The 16,488-nt window shown below is 39.4% G+C and overlaps 1 protein-coding gene across 2 annotated transcripts in view; it reads right to left on the bottom strand.

Annotated features, from left to right (window-relative positions):
• Positions 1 to 16,488, bottom strand: part of LOC126162896 (myoneurin-like) — a 69,129-nt gene that overhangs the window by 41,029 nt on the left and 11,612 nt on the right. The window contains exons 1-2 of one of the 2 annotated variants that reach the window (XM_049919704.1): positions 5,743 to 5,999; positions 2,964 to 4,607 (exon numbers count right to left, since the gene is read on the bottom strand). In XM_049919704.1, coding sequence (XP_049775661.1) covers positions 2,964 to 4,605 — 1,642 coding nt within the window. In that variant the 5' untranslated portion in view covers positions 4,606 to 4,607; positions 5,743 to 5,999. Of the gene's footprint in view, positions 1 to 2,963; positions 4,608 to 5,742; positions 6,000 to 16,488 lie in introns of those variants that run through there. The other variant, XM_049919703.1, reaches the window with a different exon arrangement.

Raw genomic sequence — 16,488 nt, forward strand, 5'->3', positions numbered from 1 at the left:
GTGTCTCCACCATTACCAGGTCAGGAGGGGATGCTAAGGGCTACTATGCATGTTATGTCATGTATAATTGCTTATGGGCATATAACTGGAAATCTTTTACAGGCCACAGCAGGTGCTTTCTAAAACTAAGCACTATGATATAGCTAAAACAAACTAAGTCCTCTTTTTAAGGTATGACATACTTGCAATAACATGTAGGTATTAATGCTCTGAATACCAATGCTAATACTGCAGTTAGTGCACCACATACTTTTTCTGAACTTGTGCACCTAACTGAAACCAATGAAACTATCATCACATAAACAATATCTCAGACAAATGTATCATTATTAAATGAAAGTGATCATAAACAGCCTTTTTTCAGAATAATTTTTATTTTGCTGTCTGCTTGTGAAAACCCAGCAGAGGAGACAGAAGAGGACGACAATGAATTACTACATGAAATGTATTCACAGTAGTGAATATGGACGATCATCAGCTGTATAATGGCATGACGATGATGAAAATTTAGGCTGGTCTGGGACTCAAACTGGATTTCCTTGTCGTTTTGGGCGGTGCATACACGCATGCCTGGAGAAATATTGCATCACACTTCTGAACAACACAGGCACTGTAATGTTGTAAGAATTACTACAGTCTTTATTCTAGCAAACACATGGAATATTTTGTCGTGCTTTGTCCACACTGACATGACTTCCGTTGTCAAGTGGAATATTTTGCTTGTGCACAAGTCATAACCGTAAAAAGTTGCTGACATGTATGTACATTGAATGACTGATAGGATGAATAAAGATACAATAAAGATATGTCACTGACACATCATGTGTTGGGTATTTAATCTTATTGTTATCATCTTTTACTCAAATCACTTTAAATCACTGCTTGTGCACACTGTTGTCGTTTGTATAATCTATACCAGTAGCAATTTGCTGTGATTTATGTAAAAGGTGATAAGAACGTTAACATTAAATATCAAAAAATGGATGTGACGATGACATATATACACGTCGGGTATTTTTTAAGATTTTAACATGAGCTGAAGCAAAACTTTTCAGTATTTCTCTTGATAATGGCCATATGGCTGGAACTGCAATAGTAGGTTTTGTGAATAAATAATTTCACAGTCAAAGGTGAATGTAAAGTAATTTGGAAAATGTTATGTAACTGTGAACCCCAACTATGAGAAGTTAATCAACAGATACACTGTCAACATTTTGGTAGCATACTAACTAACATGCTAATGTGTGGTGAAATGCTGTTTGCCACATTCAATCTGCAGACATGCTGAAGCATGTTCACTAATCAAAATTGGAAACTGTGAGCTGTAGCGCAGGAGATTCTTGCTGTGACAAACACGCCAATGGTGACATTCGTCGTCTTCTTCTTTTTTAAAAATAACATTTTACACTACAGTACGTTTCACAACAGACACTGCGTGGAATATTCATAACCAGCAAAGTGCGATGCCACCACCAGCAAAGATACATACCCTTGGGTGCTGCCTCAGAATTCTGGGCCTAAAGGTTGTCCTTTATTGTCATGACTAGTAATAAGTTTTCTAGATCCTCATAGACCACGATATGTGCAGTCAATTTTTTAAAATCTTAATTTCTGTCACTGCTATTTATTTGCCATTTTTATCCACTAAAATACACAGCTTTTTCTCTCTCTGACAACATGTGTAATAAAATCTTTGGAAGCTTTGTTATCCCAGAACATGAATTGTAATTCAATATAAAGAATACAAAAACAGTCACACTCAAGATAATGGAAATAAAGACATATTCAATACCCACACTCTGCTTAAAACTTGGCAAAAGTGTTTTTGAAGTACACAAACATATAAAAACAGCAACAAATTAGGAACAGTTCTGATAACTACGAAATAAATGCAAATCTGAAAATTAGCAGACTACATCGCATTTGTACTTAAGACAAAATATGCTTGGTCCAAGTAGGAAGACAGCCATACAAACAACAATTCATATGGTTAAGTAAATAAAACACACCCAATAATGATGGTGAAACAGAGCCAAAACACATCTAGGTAAAAGTGAACAGGAACAAACTTTTGTTTTGATCAAGGTGACGTCATCAAAGTACTTTATGTTAGGAACATTTAGTAAGCTTCACAAAAGTTCAGGAATATAGTGTACAACCAGTCTTCAATGTACATTCAATTAAAATACTTAACAAGGAGCCAAAAACTAAGTAAGGTGTAAGGTAGGTTTGCTAATTGCCACTAATGATATTTAATTTTCATGTTCAAGAGACAATGAGGAATGTAAAAAGATTAATTGATGTGTGTGTGTATGTGAGATCTGGGGACTGGAGGAGGTGTCATGCACAGAAAATCAGCATGATCGTCTTTGCTGACAACACAGAACATGGCTGCAAATGTCAACAGGAATTGAGTTGAGTGCATAATGAAATCTAATGTGCGCTAGCTGAAAGCTATAATATGCGCATAATGAAAATGAAAACTAATGTAATAGTATGCCAAGCTGATGGATATGGTGGATGGTGTAGTTAAACCTGGGCAAGATACACTTGAGGAGGCGAATGAGTTTTATTTTCTCAGAAGCAGAGCATGCAAAGAAGGAAAATTGTAGGAAAAGCATAGTAGCATGGATTGGATAAGGAAAAAGCCTTTCAATAAAAAAATAATCTACTCACATAAAAAATTATCACCTTCAAACCAGAAGACTACTGATGAGAAGCTATGTTTAGAGCACAATTCTGCATGGATGTGAAACATGCACTATAGAGAATGCTGAAAAGCTGCATCAAACATCAAACCAACCTTAAGGTTGATTGGGGGAGGGGAGGAATAAAAAAAAATATAAAAAAAAAATAGGAAACTAGAAACACATTTAATTTTCAATGACAGTTAATTTTTCATTGTTAAATCCAGCAAAGGATGAAATCATTTCATTTTCTTAACTATATGGACTTCACCATACCTGTATGGGTTCTTGCATGCTGCACAAGGTTGAAGGCTTTTTTGAAGATTTTCCCACAAACTGAACAACTGTATTTACTTTTGGCATGGATTTCACCTACATGTTTTTTTAATTGAATGTCATCATCAAAAGTAGAAGAGCATTCACTACACACATATCTTCCACCACTATTATGTTGTACCATGTGTTGCTTCAGTGCACCCACACGTTTAAATGCCTGACCACATATTTTACACGTAAAATCCGTAATGCTGCAGTTGTCTAAACCACCTTTATCAGTCTCTGTTGGTGAGACTCCCAGTTTATCAGTTAAGGAACTAAATTCAACTGCTTGAGTTTCAACTTTGACTGAACTGTTGACAGAGATATTAACTGTTTCAACCATTCCACTATTTAAACCATGTCCATTATCCAAACTTGAGAACGCATTGCTGTTGCTGCTATTGCAATCACTGTTTTTTAAAGTATTTATAGTAGACAATTGTAGCTCAGAAGAATCTGACGTATTATTTTGTGTATGTTTATTTAACATACCATTATTGTCAATAGTTGAGGTCTGAAATTGTAGAGCTGTGTTTATTACAATTGCATCTATGTTATTTTCCAAGGCAGTTTTCTCTTCTTGCTCAGAACTGTGATTTGTCTTTGCTAAATGCAAAGAATTCACATCAACACATGGGATCTTCTGCTCTATGTGTGACACGGACTGTTGTTCTAGCACAGAGCATGTAAGCTTTTGGCTAGCTGAGACAGCTGAACTACTGTTAGGTGATGAATTACAAGAAAGGTATTTGCTCCCCGAAATGCCTGGTCTGGAACTATTTTGTGCAAGTTCACTTTTTACTGGCTGGCTAAGTGATTCTGAGAAATTACTTGTTGCTTCCTCAAAACTCTCTGTGTACTCAAAAGTACTATGCAGACTATCTCCATTAAGGTTTTGTTCAAGCAAATCTAACCCCTCAAACCTCTGATTACATGCTGATGATGTGAATACTTCTTCCTTTGGTGAAAGTTGCAAGGTTTTTTCTACATCTGGGCTCGGAAAATTGAGAGCTGCTTCAGTTACAATTGATTCGATCGGCACATGCAGAGCGTCTTCCTGTTGATTACTTGATCGGTCTAGAGAGCCCATCATGTTGACACTATCTAAACATTCTATACTGTGCACAGTATGTAAACCCATGTGTTGTTTCAACATTTTTACACATTCAAAAGTCTGATCACAGAGAGAGCACACAAAGCTTCTAAAGGCATCACCTCTATCGAGGAAGCAGTCAAGCAGTGCATCAGTATCACCTGAAGAACAGTCTTCAGACGCATTTCGTGCTCGATACGGTATCTGATAAATGCGAAAGAGATCGCGTAACATATCTTCACCGAGTCCGAGCTGAGCCTTAACCTGTTGTGTGTACACATTAACCTGCCAGCCCTGCGAACCTGAACGACATGAAGAATGCAAAGGGAGACGATGATGACATGCCTGGCATGCAAAACACAATGCTGAATACAGTCCACTGGACCGCCGAACATCTTCGTGCAGCTGCAGCTGTCCAGAGCAACAACAAGGGCATCCCAATAATGGTCCTAAGGCTTCCTGCAGACATGTGAGCTCCAGCAGACGTACTCCTTCCGCCCGTACCATACCTGCAGATATGCAATGGTCACAATTAAATGAAAATAACAGGCTGTTTGAAGGGGTTTGAAAGATGACATAAAAATGCAAGTACATAGCTGGAAACGATATGAATTTTAAAAAAAGAAAAATTGCACGCAAATAGCTGGAAATATCAATTGCAGCAACATAATTACATAGTTACAATAATTTAAGATCTGTACCCACAGCCGATTTAAGGCCCAGGCAACACAAGCAGCTGCTTGGGGTGTCAAGCTGAGAAGGGCACCAAAGGTGCCCCCTTATGCAAAATGTGTGCAGCAGGTGTAGCAAAAACAATATTTATGAGGAAACCGACAGATGGAAATGGGAGCGACAAATGACACGTTGCTCGTGTGGAAAATGGAAGGGACGGAGGTGTGTGTGTGTGTGTGTGTGTCCAGATGAATATGTCCTGATTATACTCTACATAGAAAAAATTCTCTCACTGTGCAGCCTTTAGTGGTCACAATGATTAGTTACAGCCCTTGCAGTATACATTTCAAAAGGCATACACTGGAGTACGAAGATGTTATAGTGGGGTCACAGGATGCCTCAGCCTGGAGATTAAACTGTAATGCAAAAACAGTGTTTTTTTTTCTTTTTTTCTTTTTTCACTTCACATATGAATCAACAACACAGCCAGTCATATCTGTCTTACGAATATATCAAACAATGGAAAAATGACAATATTATGAAAAGGATAGACTGCAACTCATTGTATACGTAGATATTGAGTTACATACAGGCACAACAAAAGGACTGTGAAGAAGTAAGGTTTTGGCCAAAAAGGCCTTCATCAGAATTAGACCACCCCCCCCCCCCCCCCCCACACACACACACACCCCAACCACAGTCTCTGGCTGCTAAGGCCAGACTGCATCTATCTGCGACTCAACAATTTTATGATGTGGTGAGGTGAGAAGCAATCCATCCTTTTCATACTACAAATATATGCTTATGACAATTGTGATTAGGATACAGAAAGCAACAAGACTATTGCAAAGTCAACACATGTAATATTGTGAACACAGCCCACCGGACAGATCATAGACAATACCTATTTTCTTTGATTTAACAAAAGCATCTGACTGTGTCGACTATGTTCAACATTGGTTCACTTCATACCTGGAAAGTAGGAAGCAGAAGGTTCTCCTCCTGTATGAACAAACAAGTAAGAGAGTTGAGTACGGATGGGATCATACAAAGTTGGTGTGCCCACAGGGTCAACAACTAAACATGACAGACGACTTAAAAAAAATTGTCTTTGAAGATGATAATTGTTATTGTGAAAGACAATGAATGTAATGTAAATGATGCAGTTTATAGTATAGTTGGTAATATCAGCATGCGGCTTTGAAAGAAAATTAACACTTAACTGCAACAAAATGCAATAAGCACATATTTTCTGACATGGAACCCTTCATGATAAGATTTTCCCACATGATGTGTTCACTGTCAGTGAAGTTGAGTGTTTTAAATTCTTAGGACTGAGCTGGAAAGCAATCTTGGAAGGGTCACCTTCAGGATCTTATGCAAAAACTCAATCATGTTAATTTCACTGTAAGAATAATTTCCACTGCCTCTTACACTGAAACACAAAGGCTTCTTTACTTTGCTACTTCAATTCTATTATCTCATATAGTGTTATATTTTGGGGCAACTCTGTGCACTCTTCAAGAATATGCTTAACCTAAAAAAAGGACAGTCAGACTGATCTACAGTATCACCCACAGACTTCATTTAGGCCCTTTTTACATTTTTTATTAATATTTTGTTTATAAAATTTCTAATCAGCATTCTGTGAACTATGAACTGACTTGTTCCATGACTTTGGCTTGCATGGTCCCATCGAACATGATACATAAAAATTTCTCTCTGAAATGCAAGGATCACCACTTTTAATAAGAAACTTCTTGGAATATTAAAAACTGTACGGTGGACTGACTCGAACTCGGGACTTTGCCCTTTGCAGCCAAATATTCTACCGACTGAGTGCTCAAGCATGATTCACGACACATCCTCACATCTTTACTTCTGCCAGTACCTCATCTCCTATCCTTCAAACGTCATAGAAGCACTCATCCGAAACTTGCAGGACTAGAACTTCTGGAAAAAAGGATATTGCAGTTTCATGCCATATCCTTTCTTCCAGAAGTGCTAGTCCTGCTTTTAGTTAGCTTTCAGACAATATTTGCTGTGGCCTTGTAATGATTTAATTGGTTTCTCTCGAAGTCAGCTTGGCTGATGAACATTTCTACTTCTCTCCAAATGTGTTCTTATTTATTTTATTTTAACATCTTTTGCCAAAAGTTTAGAAATTACTGCTGTTCTGTGCATGTGTTTGATAAATTACTTAAACACTATGCCTCAAGGGCTAAAATGGTGTTTATTTCACTCTCACTCCAACATTTACTTGAGGAACAACTCTCTTAATAGCAATATGACATTCTGGCTATAGCGCAACAATCCTACTGCTATTGCAAATAAGAGTATACAAATTGCCAATTGTCTAACTGTATTAAAATATTTTGAGTTCAATAGTTTGGAGCTATTTTCTTGTGCAGGATACCTGCAAGTGATGTTGCTTAATGGTAGTGCTGGTGGAGTTTGGCTGCCAATAGCACATCTGAGTGTTAAGCCCTTTTGTAACCCATTATGAACAGATGACGATTATTTAACAGACTGGTTACATCTCAGTGAAGACTGCAATATTTATCAACATATGAAGCTAAAAAGAATGAAGACTTTTTCGTTTTAAAAGACTCTTCATCTCTGCATTTGAACTTATCTACTGTATTCAAGCCTTGGTCATCTTCTACAGCTCTTAACTCTCACACTTCCTTCCATTACCAAAATGACAATTCTGTGATGCATTATTGATGTGTCCTAGATTCTTTCTTTTAGTCAAGTTGTGCCACAAATTTCTTGTTTCATCAGTTTCATTCATTACGTCCCCATGTATTATTCGATCTAACCATCTGATCTTGATCATTCTTCTATAGCACCACAATCAAAAGTTTCCAGTTTTTTTAGTGTCTGGGATGCCTTTCATCCATTTTTTCACTGGCATGCAAGGCCACAGTCCAGACAAATGTCTTCGGAAAATACTTCCTAACATTTAAATATAAATTACATGTTTCTCATTTTCAGAAACAGTTTTCTTGGTATTGCTGGTCTGCATTTTATCTCTTCCTTTCTTCAGCCATAATCAGTTATTTTGCCATCAAACAACAATACTCATCTATCACTCTCAATATCTCATTTCCCAATCTAATTCCCTCATAACTGCCTGATTTATTTTGATATTATTCCATTACCCTCATTTTACTTTCATTCAGGTTCATCTTATAAACGCTTTTCAAGATACTATTCATCTCATTCAACTGCTCTACAAAGTCCTTAGCTGGCTCTGACACAATTACAATGCCATCGGCAAACTTATTTATTCTCCTTAAACTTTAATTCCTTTTCCAAATTTCTCCTTGGTTTCCTTCAAGCTTGTTCAATACAAATTATATAAATATAGGTTTAACTTTCTTCAAACTGTCTTCCAAGATAAGTTGTAGGGTCAATATTGCCCCAAGTTTTCCTGCATTTCTCCGGACGCCAAACTGATCTTCCCTAGCATTGACCTCTATCAGTTGTTCCATTCTTCTGTAAATAATTAGTGTCGATATTTTGCAATCATCACTTTTTAAACTGATGATTCTATAGTACTCGCACCTGTGAGCACCTGCCTTCTTTGGAACTGGAATTACTATATTCTTCTTGAAGTCTGAGGGTATTTCACCTGTCTCATATATATCTTGCACACCACGTGGGGCAATTCTGTTATGTGTGGCTCTCCCAAAGTTCTCAATATTTCTGAGGGAGTGTCGTCTACTCGAAATGCCTAGTTTCCATTTAGGTCTTTCACTGAGGCACAAGCTGCCCCACCTTGGCAAGGTCAGTTGTCTGTGGGAGGATCTGTAACCTAGGTGAGGTTACATTACCCTTACAGCATTCCAATGATTTTTTATTGCCTTAAAAGAGCAAACTACAGTGGGCACATGTGATTATTTTTAAAAATAATTGTTTGCATTTTACTGTGTAGATACTGTTCTTTAGCAATAACATCATCCTAAATAACAACACAGTTACATATTACACCCAGAGCTTTTCAGCTTCATCTCTCGCAACATGAATTACAATGTCAATGACAGTTGAAATTTCTAAGCTGCATGTAAATGTTGGTTCTAGGCATCTCCAATACCCCCTAAAAGACTGATTGAAACACTTTGTAAAAATTGGTACAGAATTCCATTCAAGACTATTTATAGACAACATGCACAAATTCTAATGTAAATGAAGATAAAAATTACAGACATTACAGCAATCTTAGATTTTTTCTTCAACCTTTTAGTACACTCCTGGACCCGCCTTGAATTATAGTGTCTAAGTAAGGAATGAAGAAGTATTAAGATGAGTTGGAGAAGAAAGAAACATGCTGAAAGTCATCAGAAAGAGAAAATGGAACTGGATTGGACATTGTTTAAGGAGGGACTGTTTACTGAAGGAAGGAATAGAAGGAATGGTGGAGGGAAAAAGGGGAAGAGGAAAAAGAAGATATCAAATGCTGAACAATATCAAAGGAAGCAAATATTCAGAAATGAAAAGACTGGCTATGGACAGACAAAAGTGGAAGAGGCTTAACCCATGACAAGACCTTAAGGCAGAATACCATACTACTACTACTAAGAGCATAAATATTGTTTGAGTTGAATGTGGAACTAGGTTTCAAATTTGTACGTATATGCACATATGAGACGTTTCATTGTACGCAGTAACATCATATTTCCGAAACTTCCTGAAAAATTAAACTGTGTGATAGACTGGGACTCAAACCCAGAACTTTGCCTTTCATGGACAATGTTGTTACTAGCTGAGCTATCCAGGTATGTCTTGCAACCTGTTGCCACTACTATACTCTCAATACATCTCTCTTGCTTTCCAAACTTCAGAGTAGTTCATCAGCATACACTGTGGGACTAGCACCCCTGGAAGAAAGTATACTGTGGAGAAATGGCTTATCCACACCCTTTGGGATTTTTTCGGAATGAAAACAGGAGACTGGTACTGGCACAAGTGAAGCTGTGCACCCATGAGTTGCACCCAGGATAGCACAGTCAGTACGACACTGCCTATGAAGCACAGTCTGGGACTGCTAAGATCTTACGTCTGCCACAGTTTAGCACCATCTACATACCTCTCCAAAGTCTTTGGGCACTAACAAGCTAGACAACATAATAATTGACAACATAAAAACATAGAAGCATTCAGAAATTTCTTAAAAATTTGTATACACCCGGATCGCTATAACAAAGTGACTGATAGCTAGCTAGCTGTTTATAGGACAACTACCAGAGCAAGAACAAATCTGAAAACAACCTCGATGTACCTTTGTTCCGCTCACCCTTTTCATACTGCACTGCTATCTGATGGACTGGTTGTCACAGTCAGATGCAAATTACACTTCTAATGGATAATGTAATGGTGTGTGTTTTGGTCCTTTGTCCGACATTTTAGTTTACAGAAAAGACTGGCTGAAGCTAGCAGTGAAAATTCTATCATACACAAAAAATGCAAATTCAGTACTGCATGTTAATGTATACAGCACAGAATTGCACAGCTATTGCCGCCACAGCAATGTATAGTAACTGTGAATCAGCATCATCTTCTACACCCAAATGTGCTTGTGTGTCACTCACTTTATTCTGGTCAAGATGTAGTTCAAAAGATGACTCAAACAAACACACAATTAAAAGAAATGATATGCCAGATAAAGTGTACAAAGGCATTCAAGGTATGATGAAAATAAGATAACATGGCAATGATGCCAGTCAATGAGAAATCACTAACGCAGAGGAAGAGTAATGTCTATAAAGGCAGACAATTCCACAAAACATAATTATCACCAACAAACAAAAAAAAAAAGTTTTTCACAAAGGAAGAAGTGGGCTTTACAAGTTCCAAAAATATAGAAGTTAATTCAGCTGAGTATGAGAAACGATCTTGTAATTTTTGAATAATGGTGTGCTGCTTGGGTATAACACAGCCAAGTGATATGAAATGGAACAAGTATATCAGAACTGTAGTAAGGAAGATGGATGGTCAACTTTTGTTTCGTGGTTTAGTGGGACAATTTTGGGTCATGTAGCCCCCTATAAAGCAGACTGCGTATAGAACAGATGTGCAACCCACTCTTTGAGTGGGATCCCAACAGGTCAGGTTAAAGGCTGACATCGAAGTAATTCAGAGGCATACTGGTAGATTCGAAACACAAACTTTGATCACCACAGAAATGTTTCGTGAACTCAAACGTGGTTCCCTGAACAGAAGACAAAGTTCTTATCACAAAACATTGTTGAGAAAGTTTAGAGAACTGGCAATTGCTGCTGACGGCACAACAATTCTACTACTGCTAATACATGTCTAGCATAAGGACCATGAACACAAGTTAACATAAATTAGCCGTCATACGGGCACACATAGACAGTGGTTTTTCCTTCGTTTCATTAGTGAGTGGAATCGGAAAGTGAATGATTAGTAGTGCTACAAGATACTCTCCACCATACACTTTACAGTGGGTGGCTGAGTGTGTATGTAGATGTAGATACAACAGAATGCGCCCTTTTGCAGATCTACACAGTGAGTAAGAACGACAAATTTAGCAGCTACAGCTGGATGATGTGTTCCATTGATGCTCCACAATTTTCAAAGTTTTGAGTGTGATAAACTGATGCTGCAGTGTTCATCTTTGGTATGGTAGTGTAAAAGGTGTCACATATACAGCTAAATAAAACAATCTACACAATTTGAATGTTTATTTACACATACAAACCGACTTACATTTTTTTGTATGCACCCATGTGTGGCATATAGGTCCAATTCAAAATTCTAGATTCTAATGTTTAGGCCTATGTTGTTTCTGCATCAGCTTTCTGTGATTGTACACTCCTGGAAATGGAAAAAAAAAAACACATTGACACCGGTGTGTCAGACCCACCATACTTGCTCCGGACACTGCGAGAGGGCTGTACAAGCAATGATCACACGCACGGCATAGCGGACACACCAGGAACCGCGGTGTTGGCCGTCGAATGGCGCTAGCTGCGCAGCATTTGTGTACCGCCGCCGTCAGTGTCAGCCAGTTTGCCGTGGCATACGGAGCTCCATCGCAGTCTTTAACACCGGTAGGATGCCGCGACAGCGTGGACGTGAACCGTATGTGCAGTTGACGGACTTTGAGCGAGGGCGTATAGCGGGCATGCGGGAGGCCGGGTGGACGTACCGCCGAATTGCTCAACACGTGGGGCGTGAGGTCTCCACAGTACATCGATGTTGTCGCCAGTGGTCGGCGGAAGGTGCACGTGCCCGTCGACCTGGGACCGGACCGCAGCGACGCACGGATGCACGCCAAGACCGTAGGATCCTACGCAGTGCCGTAGGGGACCACACCGCCACTTCCCAGCAAATTAGGGACACTGTTGCTCCTGGGGTATCGGCGAGAACCATTCGCAACCGTCTCCATGAAGCTGGGCTACGGTCCCGCACACCGTTAGGCCGTCTTCCGCTCACGCCCCAACATCGTGCAGCCCGCCTCCAGTGGTGTCGCGACAGGCGTGAATGGAGGGACGAATGGAGACGTGTCGTCTTCAGTGATGAGAGTCGCTTCTGCCTTGGTGCCAATGATGGTCGTATGCGTGTTTGGCGCCGTGCAGGTGAGCGCCACAATCAGGACTGCATACGACCGAGGCACACAGGGCCAACACCCGGCATCATGGTGTGGGGAGCGATCTCCTACACTGGCCGTACACCACTGGTGATCGTCGAGGGGACACTGAATAGTGCACGGTACATCCAAACCGTCATCGAACCCATCGTTCTACCATTCCCAGACCGGCAAGGGAACTTGCTGTTCCAACAGGACAATGCACGTCCGCATGTATCCCGTGCCACCCAACGTGCTCTAGAAGGTGTAAGTCAACTACCCTGGCCAGCAAGATCTCCGGATCTGTCCCCCATTGAGCATGTTTGGGACTGGATGAAGCGTCGTCTCACGCGGTCTGCACGTCCAGCACGAACGCTGGTCCAACTGAGGCGCCAGGTGGAAATGGCATGGCAAGCCGTTCCACAGGACTACATCCAGCATCTCTACGATCGTCTCCATGGGAGAATAGCAGCCTGCATTGCTGCGAAAGGTGGATATACACTGTACTAGTGCCGACATTGTGCATGCTCTGTTGCCTGTGTCTATGTGCCTGTGGTTCTGTCAGTGTGATCATGTGATGTATCTGACCCCAGGAATGTGTCAATAAAGTTTCCCCTTCCTGGGACAATGAATTCACGGTGTTCTTATTTCAATTTCCAGGAGTGTATTAATATTCATATGTAACACAATATACTGCTTATTTTTTCTTCAATTGCCATAAAAAACTTTTACCATATCATCAACTGTAAACTTAAATAGGCCACATCTAATACCATTGCATATTGACATGGGGAGGGGGAGGGGGGGAGAAACAAGTTATTTACGTCGTTTTTCAGAATTTTTGGACACTTACAAATTTATATTTCTAAGAATTTTTATAAGTTGTGAGTGTTGCACATAACCTATTATGTAGTCAATAAGCATTTGAGATTTACAAGTTACTGTAAATACTTAACATTATAAGTTATATTATTTTTCTCTTTTAACAGGAGTGTATACTGGCTGCATTTATTGTAAACCGATGATATTGTTGAATTTGTTACTGGCTTTAGGCTGAAGAATATTTCACAGAAATAGTAAATTTTTTACCATATTTTTCTGTTGTTGTAACAGATATGTCATTTTGACTCTAAAAGGTTACCAGGCCCACTAAAGGGAATCAGCAATCTTACTTTAAAGCTATTCATTACTGTTCTGTAAGATATTGCACTAGGCACAATGCAGCCACACTGTTTATGCTGTTCTCAGGCACAGGATGAGATGGTTGGTGTTCCTAAGCAACTAGGAATCATCGTGACTACTGTACGGCAATTGGAAGCTGCTGTAGGGCTACTGAGAACCATTTCCCACAGTTATTAAAGGTGCACTGAGAGCCATTTAGCAGAGATACTAAAGGTCTGTCCTCTTCTGTGGATACTGTCTCTTCTGCAGGAAATACAGGATGTGTCACTCAACATCCACTTCAGTGTGTGTGACTTATCAATGGCAGGTCTAGGTGTCCTGTGTAGGACCTTAATCAACAAGTTCGAGGTGCTATCTTCCACTGTAACCAAACTGAGCCAGTGAGACTTCACTTACTAGAAAAACGTGCACAGTCCAGTGTGAAGGGAGGTAAAAACAAAGGGGGAAGGAGGTCTATCAATTATCTGCAAGTCAAACATACAGCTAATAATGGTCCCCCTTATGGAAATGCCAACAGTGGACTGGAAAAAACACCACCCACATTCAGTGTGTATGCCTGGGGGTCTCATTCCACATTTGTCAATGGGGCTATACCAATAGTCACTGAGGAAAAAGGGTGTAACCAACTGCAAAGTGAGGCTCATGTTGGGAAAAATGTTGTTTTTCATCTGGGATCCAGAGCTGTACTTATATCATTCCAGTGACTGGCAGAAAAGGTCGACATTATTAGCCTCACTCATATTGTTTCAACAAAGCTCACAATCTGCAGCATGGTCCCTATAACAGAACGTGACCTCCTGGTTCTCAATCAGGTGGAACCTTAGACAAAAGATATGCGACAAGCTAAGCTGCAACTTCCTTGACTTGTACCATAGTGTTGAGAACTGGAGGGTCCCCCAAAATGAATCAATTCTGCACTACACAACAGAGGCTGTTACCCAGGTATCAGAGGGTTTTTTAGACTGGGCCAAAATACTAATCAGAAAAAATATTATGTAAAAGTATAGTGTGCTTGCCTGTATCAAAATTTGTTCAAATGGCTCTGACCACTATGGGACTTAACTTCTGAGGTCATCAGTCCCCTAGAACTTAGAACTACTTAAACCTAACTAACCTAAGGACATAACACACACCCATGCCTGAGGCAGGATTCGAACCAGCGACCGTAGCGGTCTTGCAGTTCCAGACTGTAGCACCTAGAACTGCTCGGCCACTCCGGCCGGCTTGCCTGTATCAATGAAACTTTAACTTACTTATTGGATTATAATGATATGCTGAACAAAGGTTCTAAACCGGAAGACAATTCTGAGTTTGAGCCAGGAGATTTTTAAAAATTATTTTGCATGCACCAGGACAATGAAATACATTTCAACTTTTGCATTTTTTAAGTTTATAGACCTTCATTTTTGTCCTGACACCATCTTGTGGTAACAACATTCTGAGAGCTTTCTGTTCTCTTAGTGTAACAGACTTTTTTGGCGGTCATTATGGAAAATACTGTACAGGCGTTAACACTTGTTATGTGCACTGCAAAAAGTATGCATAAATCTCAGAATGAAATCAAAACACTACTGATATACTGAAGAGAATGTCAGGAAAACAACAGAAAGGTTCAGTCATGTTATTCTATTCACTGAAATAAAAGAATAAAGATCCTAATTATTTGTAGAAGTGGAATTAACAACTCACTGTGTAGCTGATGGTAACCCACTGTGTAGCTGAGTGGCTGATATACTCATAAACAAGTCTGCAGACCTTGCCAAGTGTTCAGACAATTTTGCTGACCTAAATAGTACAGTTTACACATCAACCTGCATCGTTTCACTGTCCTAGTTGACTGCATTGTGCCAGCACTGCAGGATGAGCTGTAATAGTCAGCCCTGAAGGTCTCTGTCTGAAAGCTTGGCACCGTTTCAGTCATGCTTGTGTGCCTATCGAACGATCAGTCTCACCCACACAGCAAACAGTTACCCTTACTTCTTCCATTATTTACATTTGACCAAGTGAGATGAGGTCTAGATTTCAAAAGAAAAATAATATATAATAAGAACAATGAAAGCTACTTTGGGAAGAGGATACTGAGGGGTGTGAACTATTAATTATTAAAAGCTATTATTGGATTTGGCATACAATCACCTTCCACATCCTTCTGGCATAGCTGAGAAGCTGTAGTTGTGAGTATACGGGATGAACATAAGACTGAAAAGTCTGCCCCAAATGAGGTGCATCAGACTGAACTATTTACCATGAATTATATAGTTTTGACTGTTTGGGCACTTAAGTTTTCACGTAGCGATACCCTGAGGAATTTTTTGAGCATGCTCGGTAGTAAAGGCCTCTGTGCAATAGATGGTACAGGACTTTCGGACATGCGTGCAGCTCTTTTGTCAGTATGGTTTAACGAAATCAGGATGGCTAATCAAACTAGAAAGAAAAAGTTCCAGAGAATTCCAGGTATGGGGAGGAAAATTGTGTCATTTGTTAGAAGCTACTGATAAATTAATTGTGAGTGGGGGTAGGGGAGCATACAGCAATAACAACTTTTCTTTCATCACAGCTGAGATACGCTAGCCATAAGTAAGAGTTTAATCACAGTTTTTAAACACTGATAATTTTTATGGAATAATGATTATATAATTAACAGACTTTGAAATATTAAGTATTTTAATACTTGTGATTTTTAAAACAATAAAATTAAATTATAATGTAAGGTTAAAAACACAGAATTCCACGAGATTTTATGAAATTCCTAAAGTTCCCTGAGATTTCCCCTGATTTTTCCATTAAAATGTAATTCCCTGAGAATTCCACGTTTTCAAGAAGAATTGCCACTCTCGGGTCCTCAGGTTACTTGTGAAGTTTGTTTCAGAAATTACTCTTGGTCAGTAATAACATACCAAGTAAAACAACACAAAAATTGTGGACGTGAAGTTTCAGCT

This window comes from Schistocerca cancellata, chromosome 2, assembly GCF_023864275.1.
Source record: "Schistocerca cancellata isolate TAMUIC-IGC-003103 chromosome 2, iqSchCanc2.1, whole genome shotgun sequence".
NCBI classification, from domain to species: domain Eukaryota; kingdom Metazoa; phylum Arthropoda; class Insecta; order Orthoptera; family Acrididae; genus Schistocerca; species Schistocerca cancellata.